The sequence below is a fragment of the Lucilia cuprina genome, chromosome 2 (assembly GCF_022045245.1).
Source record: "Lucilia cuprina isolate Lc7/37 chromosome 2, ASM2204524v1, whole genome shotgun sequence".
Taxonomy (NCBI): Eukaryota; Metazoa; Arthropoda; class Insecta; order Diptera; family Calliphoridae; genus Lucilia; species Lucilia cuprina.
In genome coordinates this window covers 57,253,034-57,263,054 of record NC_060950.1, presented here as the reverse complement: position 1 = coordinate 57,263,054, position 10,021 = coordinate 57,253,034, and the positions used below count along the sequence as shown (strand labels likewise).

Genomic DNA, 10,021 nt, shown 5'->3' with positions numbered 1-10,021 from the left:
TTCTATAGTCCAGTCTATAGACTATTCTATAGTCCAGACTATAGACTATTCTATAGTCCAGACTATAGACTATTCTATAGTCCAGACTATAGACTATTCTATAGTCCAAACTACAGACTATTCTATAGTCCAGACTATAGACTATTCTATAGTCCAGACTATAGACTATTCTATAGGCCAGACTATAGGCTATTCAATGATCCAGACTATGGACTATTTTATAGTGTAGACTATAGTCTATTCTATAGTGCAGACTATAGACTATTTTATAGTCCATACTATAGACTATTCTATAGTCCAGACTATAGACTATTCTATAGTCCAGACTATGTACTATTTTATGATAATGAAGACTAATCAAACAATTTTATTGTTAAGACCGTTGACTATTCTGTAGTCAGTACTTCAAACTATTCTATAGTCCAGATTATTGATTGTTCTATAGTCCTTAGACTATAAATTTTGTAATATAGTCTATAGACTATTTAATTGCTTGAATAAACTACTGAACAATTCGTTTAGCTTTTACTGGGCCCCAAATATTTGTGCAATCTTTCTCTGCAATATTTCCTTGTTGCTGCTGTCCACCCTTATGTAGCAGAAATAGCAAGTAAATATCAATTCAATTTCTTATACATTTTGCAACATTTTCATATGATCGTGTTGAAAAGGCAGCCCAATGTAAAAGTGTAATTGTAAAGATTCCTTTTTTTTCGTTTTGTTGTTGTTTTATACCCTACACCACTTTAGTGGGGAGGGTATATTGGGTTTGTGCTGATGTTTGTAACATAGAAAAATATTCGTCCACCTTAAAGTATACCAAGCGGCTTAGAATCATTTTCTGAGTCGATTAAGCTATGTCCGTCCGTCTGGCTGGCTGAATGTCCATGTAAACTTTGTGCGCAAGGTACAGGCCGCAATTTTGAAGATAATTAGATGAAATTTGGCACACACGCTTCTTTTGGCCCATGGACGAAGCCTATTGAAAATGGTTAAAATCGGTCCATTATTTCGACTAGCCCCCATACAACCGTACCCCCCAAATAGGACCTTTTGACTTATAATTAATTTAAATGATCTATTATGTTTACAAAAGTCGACAAAACTTAGTTTTATAGAACTTTAAATGACACTACCGATATTTGCAATGATCGGGCTTCATTTGATCCTATCCCCCATACAAACTCCCCTTCAGAAAATGACTTTAAAGGTCAAAATTCACTTACAAACACTAATAACACTTTTGAATTCTACATAAAAAATATTGAAGAAGACTTAACTCCCCTACCAACATTTTTAAGGATAGGGCCATATTTTGCCCTACTCCCCTTTGAACCCTCTTGTAAAAAAATCTTTTTTGCCAAAATAAAAGTAAAAATACTCCGAAATAAAGTTAAAAAAACAAACCAAATGCTTTATTTTTTAAATAATCCCCATTTTTAACATACATACTGACAGGTGTAGGGTATTATATAGTCGGCTACGCCCGACTATACATTCATACTTGTTTATAATGCGGTGGCGGTCAATCGGTGGTTGTTGTAACCAATTTAACCTTGAAATATATTGATCTTTACATGTTCATATGTAGAATGAATATACAATTATTTAGTGGAATCAGCTACACATATAGTACAATGGAAAATAGTTTGTGAATTTAGAAGCATTGTTTGTTTTATTAAAATTTTTAATTTTTTTTCTGGATTTAGTTGGCAATAAATGCGTGTTAAAAATTTAGCGACGCCAATTGTCTGGAGCATAAAATGATGATGACGATGACAATGATGATTATGTTGCCACAACGATTGGAACAATGTTGCTTAAGTATTTACCACAACAAGAAAACTACAACAACGTACTATTGTTTTGTTCCAGGGGCTCATAATCATGAATTGCGTAATTCAATTTAATCACATTTCAAACGATCTTTCTCTCCCTCAGACTTATTCCTTTTCGATGACTTCAATTCAATTAAAAATCAAATTCTACAATTCCACTGAAATCGATTTGAAATTCAACCACGGAAAGAACAAGAAGAACACAGCCCAATGAGAAACAAAAACTGTGTACACGTTCTTCTTTTGGTGGCAAATCCTTGGCTATTACTTGGGATACGTAACATGGTCAAGACAGGAACCGCCGTTTTATGTAGCTGTCTTTTAAAACGAGAGTCACTACACATGCCTCTGTCTGCAAACGCACAAACACACTCACTCGAACACACTTGTACGTTTGCTTAAGATAAAAATGAGGTGGCAAATCACGCAGCAACATTATTTGTTGCTAATTAAGCCTGCATCAATGGCAAAAGATATTCTTTTCGTACTTGTTCAGAAAGCAAGATTGAAAACAAATGAACAAATCGGTTATTATGTTAGCAATGTACCCTTATACCCTCATATTAAAATAGAGAGCAACTTAGGATATTTAAAATTCGATTTGTTCAGACTATAGACTATTCTATAGTATAGACTATTCTATAGTCCAGACTATAGACTATTCTATAGTCCAGACTATAGACTATTCTATAGTCCAGACTATAGACTATTCTATAGTCCAGACTATAGACTATAGTCTAGTCTATAGTCTAGTCTATAGTCTAGTCTATAGTCTAGTCTATAGTCTAGTCTATAGTCTAGTCTATAGTCTAGTCTATAGTCTAGTCTATAGTCTAGTCTATAGTCTAGTCTATAGTCTAGTCTATAGTCTAGTCTATAGTCTAGTCTATAGTCTAGTCTATAGTCTAGTCTATAGTCTAGTCTATAGTCTAGTCTATAGTCTAGTCTATAGTCTAGTCTATAGTCTAGTCTATAGTCTAGTCTATAGTCTAGTCTATAGTCTAGTCTATAGTCTAGTCTATAGTCTAGTCTATAGTCTAGTCTATAGTCTAGTCTATAGTCTAGTCTATAGTCTAGTCTATAGTCTAGTCTATAGTCTAGTCTATAGTCTAGTCTATAGTCTAGTCTATAGTCTAGTCTATAGTCTAGTCTATAGTCTAGTCTATAGTCTAGTCTATAGTCTAGTCTATAGTCTAGTCTATAGTCTAGTCTATAGTCTAGTCTATAGTCTAGTCTATAGTCTAGTCTATAGTCTAGTCTATAGTCTAGTCTATAGTCTAGTCTATAGTCTAGTCTATAGTCTAGTCTATAGTCTAGTCTATAGTCTAGTCTATAGTCTAGTCTATAGTCTAGTCTATAGTCTAGTCTATAGTCTAGTCTATAGTCTAGTCTATAGTCTAGTCTATAGTCTAGTCTATAGTCTAGTCTATAGTCTAGTCTATAGTCTAGTCTATAGTCTAGTCTATAGTCTAGTCTATAGTCTAGTCTAGTCTAGTCTATAGTCTAGTCTATAGTCTAGTCTATAGTCTAGTCTATAGTCTAGTCTATAGTCTAGTCTATAGTCTAGTCTATAGTCTAGTCTATAGTCTAGTCTATAGTCTAGTCTATAGTCTAGTCTATAGTCTAGTCTATAGTCTAGTCTATAGTCTAGTCTATAGTCTAGTCTATAGTCTAGTCTATAGTCTAGTCTTTAGTCTAGTCTATAATCTAGTCTATAATCTAGTTTATAGTCTAGTCTATAGTCTAGTCTATAATCTAGTCTATAGTCTAGTCTATAGTCTAGTCTATAGTCTAGTCTATAGTCTAGTCTATAGTCTAGTCTATAGTCTAGTCTATAGTCTAGTCTATAGTATAGTCTATAGTATAGTCTATAGTCTAGTCTATAGTCTAGTCTATAGTCTAGTCTATAGTCTAGTCTATAGTCTAGTCTATAGTCTAATCTATAGTCTAGTCTATAGTCTAGTCTATAGTCTAGTCTATAGTCTAGTCTATAGTCTAGTCTATAGTCTAGTCTATAGTCTAGTCTATAGTCTAGTCTATAGTCTAGTCTATAGTCTAGTCTATAGTCTAGTCTATAGTCTAGTCTATAGTCTAGTGTATAGTCTAGTCTATAGTCTGGTCTATAGTCTATTCTATAGTCTAGTCTATAGTCTAGACTATAGTCTATAGTCTGGTCTATAGTCTAGTCTATAGTCTAGTCTATAGTCTATACAAATCGAATCAGATACAAGTCTTTGTATCTATTCTGATACACATGACCATAACAGTGCGATTTAATTGCTATTTAAACACTACAACCCATCTTATGTGTAGCATGCAAAAGTTTTCAATTTTCTCAGAAATGTCTCTTTTTTGAACTTAATATGTAGTAATTATTATGCTAACGATGATGACGACATAACTATTTGAGTTAGAAAAACAAAACCATTTCAAAAACTTTAAAAACACGTACTGCACACACTACCTGTACGCGTGCAATTTATGAAAGCTTTTATAAAAAGCGAAAATTTAATTGAGCATTTTTGAAAAAGTTTCATAAATATTATACGTAGGTTCAAAATTCACCTCATTTAAAACAAAACCAGTTTCTCAACTTAAAAAAACAAACATCGAACAACAAATGTTTACGAATTAAATAAACGTATGTCTGTCTGTAAAACAAGATTTTTCTATAAAACAATTACGTACTATTTTGTTTTGATCTTTATATTCGTTACGTTTTGTTTTCTTGTCTACTAAAGTTTAATTGATCGCTGACACAGATTCATTATTATTTAATAATGGCGCAAATTTTGTGGTGCAGATCGTTTTTTATTTTGTTCATGATTTTTCTAAACAATAGCTAAAAATTCCTACAAAAGTCACTGAACTTTTTGTGCAAAATAAATAATTTGTTTAGGTTTTCAACAATAAACCAGATGTAAATGGTTTCATAACCATGTTAATAAATATAACGTTTTGCAAACTTGTATAAGTTGAAAAAAATGTCAGAAATGTTGTGTGTTAAAGCTGCAAATTCAAAATATGAACAGTAGATTATTCAGTAAATAATAGGCCTTCAATAGTGCCGATAAATTATGGGAATGTAAAAATTAGTTGCTTAATTAAAAGAAACTGCTTTAATTTTAGTAACTAAATATTGCTTTAATGATCTATTCATTTAATATAAGAATATTACATTTGTTTACTCAAGTGGAAACGAATTTTAACATTTATCACATTGGCTTTAATGAGAAAAGCATTGTTGTAATGTTGCACAGTGTTTTGAAAAGTTTTTGAAATCTATGTATGTAACTAACTAACTAACTAACTAACTAACTAACTAACTAACTAACTAACTAACTAACTAACTATCTTTCTTTCTATCTTTCTATCTATCTATCTATCTATCTATCTATCTATCTATCTATCTATCTATCTATCTATCTATCTATCTATCTATCTATCTATCTACTATCTATCTATCTATCTATCTATCTATCTATCTATCTACCTATCTATCTATCTATCTATCTATCTATCTATCTATCTATCTATCTATCTATCTATCTATCTATCTATCTATCTATCTATCTATCTATCTATCTATCTATCTATCTATCTATCTATCTATCTATCTATCTATCTATCTATCTATCTATCTATCTATCTATCTATCTATCTATCTATCTATCTATCTATCTATCTATCTATCTATCTATCTATCTATCTATCTATCTATCTATCTATCTATCTATCTATCTATCTATCTATCTATCTATCTATCTATCTATCTATCTATCTATCTATCTATCTATCTATCCACTATCTATCTATACTTTACAAAGTTAATTCATAAAATATGAGACTATAAATTATTTTATTTTGCTATTGTTATTTTTTTTCAAAAAAAAAATCGCTTAAACTAATTCCGCAATTTCTTATCTTAGCTCTGGCAACCTTATTATTATTTTACAAATTAACCACAATGGCATCTCTCTATACCACCCCCCATTTTTTCAAATGATTTGCCCAGTGTACACTTAATAAGGTAGCCTCGTCCGCACAGCTGATCATCAGCTTTTACAATCATATCTGTCAAAATTCCTGTTTGTTTACATAGAAAAAAAATCGCAAAAGGTGTAAAAATTTAAAAAAGTGAAGAAAATTATGGTTTTAAAGGAGTTTTCTAGGTCAATCGTGATTAAATGTCTTTGTTATCCTTCTCTCTTGATAAAAAAAGAAAATCTTTAGCTCCGGCATACGTTCCAAATCAGTTTCAACTATTTTTAACACGACCAATCACTTTTCACAAAAAACACGTTTAATTCGGAAATTGGTCTTCCCAATAGATATAGTTATGATTTTCAGACATTCAACGTTTAATTTATATAATATATTAATATTAATAGTTAAAAATTTAAATAATTGCTAAAAACTCATATTTTTATTGTGTTTATTTGTTGCTTTTTCATTCTACACACACAGCTTTTTTTGACAGATGGGATTATTCTACAATAACAAATCGCCTGTTGTTTTGTATTGTTTGTATTTGTTGTAGCGACGAGGCTACCTTATTAAGTGTACACTGGATTTGCCAGTGTAATTTTTGTTGTTGCTGAAAAACCAGCAGCTGTTTAGAGACAGTGCATTTTTGGTCGGTAAAAAGACTTTAATTTGTTTATATTAACATAAAAATAATTTTATAAACCAAAATTCTGTGTAAAAAGCAAAAAATTATGGCTGAAAGTCAAGAAAATAGTGTAGAAAATGTCACAACTAATACAAACAAAGAATTAAATGGTGAAACACAAGAAAGAAAACGTATTGCGCTAATAACCGGCATAACGGGACAGGTAAAGTAAAGAAAAAAAAGCCAAAATGAAAAAAAAATTACAAAACTTTAATAAAATATAAAAAGCATGTAAAATTTAGTTAAGATATGGTTATAAAACAAAAATGAATCATATTTTGTGAAAAAATATGAAAATAAATTATCGAATTTAAAGATAAGATTAACGTGACGTGTTGTTTGTTGTAATTTAAGGAAAAGCACAATAACAACAACAACAATATTTACAAATGTTTAATGTGATATTTATCTTTATTTGCAGGATGGCTCTTATCTAGCAGAGTTTTTACTGAAAAAAGGCTATGAAGTGCACGGCATTATACGTAGAGCTAGCACCTTTAATACTTCACGTATAGAACATTTATATGCCGATCCACAGGCCCACAAAGGTGGCTTTATGAAATTACACTATGGTGACATGACCGATAGCAGTAGTTTAGTGAAAATTATTAATATGGTTAAACCCGAAGAAATTTATAATCTAGCTGCTCAATCCCATGTTAAAGTATCGTTTGATCTTAGTGAATATACCGCGGAAGTGGATGCCGTTGGTACTCTCCGTATATTAGATGCCATACGCACCTGTGGCATGGAGAATAAGGTGAAATTCTATCAAGCATCTACCTCAGAGTTATATGGCAAGGTAGTGGAAACACCACAAAATGAACAGACACCATTTTATCCCAGATCTCCATATGGTAAGTGATACGATTTTCTATTTTTTTTTTTTTTTGTAAAAATAAGGATAGACTAGACTATAGACTAGACTATAGACTAGACTATAGACTAGACTATAGACTAGACTATAGACTAGACTATAGACTAGACTATAGAGTAGACTATAGACTAGTCTTTAGACTAGACTACAGATTAGACTATAGACCAGACTATATATTATACTATAGACTATATAATAGACAATAGACTAGAATATAGACTAGAATATAGACTAGACTATAGACTAGACTATGGACTAGACTATAGACTAGACTATAGACTAGACTAAATACTAAACTATAGACTATACTATAGACTAGACTATAGATTAGACTATAGACTGTACTATAGGCTAGACTATAGACTAGACTATAGACTAGACTATAGACTAGACTATAGGCTAGACTACAGACTAGACTATAGATAAGATTATAGACTAGACTATAGACTAGACCATAGACTAGACTTTAGACTAGACTTTAGACTATAGACTAGACTATAGGCTAGACTATAGACTAGACTATAGGCTAGACTATAGACTAGACTATAGACTAAACTATTGAATAGACTGGACTAGACTAGACTATAGACTAGACTATAGACTAGACTATAGACTAGACTATAGACTAGACTATAGACTAGACTATAGACTAGACTATAGACTAGACTATAGATTATAGACTAAACTATAATCTAGACCATATACTAGACTATACAATAGACCATTGGCTAGACTATTAACTAGAACATTATACGATATACCAGACTATACACTAGAATGTAGAATAGGCTGTAGACAAATCTATAGATGTTTTGCAAGCTCTTGATAAACTTATCATTATCATAGAGTAATGCATCCAATTCTTGTTCATTAAATATTCGATATTGTGCATTTTATTTAATTCATTTGCTTAAGATATAGAAAAATATTATTTACATAAAACCGCAAAAGAAACGTCATCGTTCGCCTTTCAATATATTTAACACAAACTTTTAATAACAGCCTAAAAGTATGTTAATGTATTTAACATTTTGTAAATATACATACTCTCTCATTAACTATATAAACTCTCTGTATATTGTATTCATTTACTCTTACATTTTTTTTATGTTTTGTCTCTTTTAGGGTTAAACTGCTCTTTAACTTAAACAAAATACAAAAGTAAACTTATCTTTAGAGTTGAGAATTTGCATTAAATTTTATGTTTATTTGAACAATTTATTTGTACTTCATTTCATTTCACATTTCCAGTTTTATCAATAAAATGTAGAAGAAGAAGATGGAGTTGTTGTTGTTTTTTTTTTGCTGTTTGCTTGCTTCGATGAGTTTAAATATCACATTTATACTTAAAAGAGCGACATGTTTGTTTACAGTTTAAATGTTTACATTTAAAAAAAAATACTACCGTTATGTTTTAAAAAAACTACCATTTTCTGATTGAGTTGTTGTTGTTGCTGTTATTTAAAAAGGTGGCATTTTTTGTGCAAGCATTGACGCAAAAGTAATCTTTTTTTATTTACTTGATTTGTTTGTTGTTGTTTTTTTCCATTTCATTTATTAAATATTAAATTTTATTTAAATGGGAATTCTAAGTAAATTTATTTGTTTGTTTTGTTTATAACAATTGAATCTGCTATTAAATTGTTTATTTATTGGTTTTTCCTTACGATTAAATTATATGATTCATACATCTTTTATTATTAATTTATTTTTTGTTTTGATTCTCAAAATTTCTCTTTTTTTTAAATGTCATCTCATTAAAACTTGATTAATTTAAAAAACTGAGTAAGTTTTTGTCAAAATTAAAAATTGCCAATGTCAAAATTTTTTGTGATTTAAACTAGTCTAAGTGCTGTTGACAATTGTTTACATTGAGTATTGTTGTTGTCAGTACGTTAATATTTTGACAGTTGTATTTGTTTATTTATGTTGATTTTCAATGTTGCCAATTGTTTATTAGTCATTTCTATCTTAAAATGTATTTTGATAACATTTGTTTAATCATTTAAAGAGATAAAAATTAAAAAATTTTAATTTGTTTTATTTTAAAAAACAATTTGCGCGTGTTTACTGTAATTTAAGGTCTTTGCTCCTAAAATTTAGCAATTTTTTTTTTAATTTTAGTTAAAAATTTAAATTTATAATTAAATATTTTTTTAACAAGTTCTTTATATAAATATAAAATCTTAAGCATTTTGATTTATTTTTATCTTTTGTTTAAACTTTTAACATATTTTAGTTCTTTGTAGCTGGTTTTTTATAGATCTTGGCGAATTATTTTTTTTTTTGTTTTTTTAAAGAATTCTTGTCTTTATACCCTTCACCTTCGTGAGAAGGGTATATATAAGTTTGTCATTCCGTTTGTAATTTCTATAATATAATTTTCCGACCCTATAAAGTATATATATTCTGGATCCTTATAGGTAGCGGAGATGTTTAAGCCATGTCCGTCTGTCTGTCTGTCCGTCTGTCTGTCTGTCTGTATGTTTGTTGAAATCAGTTTTTAGAAGACCCCATATATCTGCAAGATCCGAATCTTCCATAATTGTATCAGACATACGACCGGCAAGAACGCTATTTAAAATCAGCAAAATCGGTCCATAAATAACGGAGATATGAGCAAAAAACCGAGAC

At 30.0% G+C, this 10,021-nt stretch overlaps 1 protein-coding gene across 1 annotated transcript; it reads left to right on the top strand.

The window, feature by feature from the left end:
- The first annotated feature begins 6,404 nt into the window (after nucleotides 1–6,404).
- Nucleotides 6,405–7,375, top strand: LOC124418550 (GDP-mannose 4,6 dehydratase-like). Its single transcript, XM_046945191.1, has 2 exons — nucleotides 6,405–6,673; nucleotides 6,932–7,375. Exons 1-2 carry the CDS (start codon nucleotides 6,557–6,559, stop codon nucleotides 7,373–7,375), a joined length of 561 nt encoding a protein of 186 aa, XP_046801147.1. The 5' UTR covers nucleotides 6,405–6,556.
- Nucleotides 7,376–10,021: the final 2,646 nt, after the last annotated feature.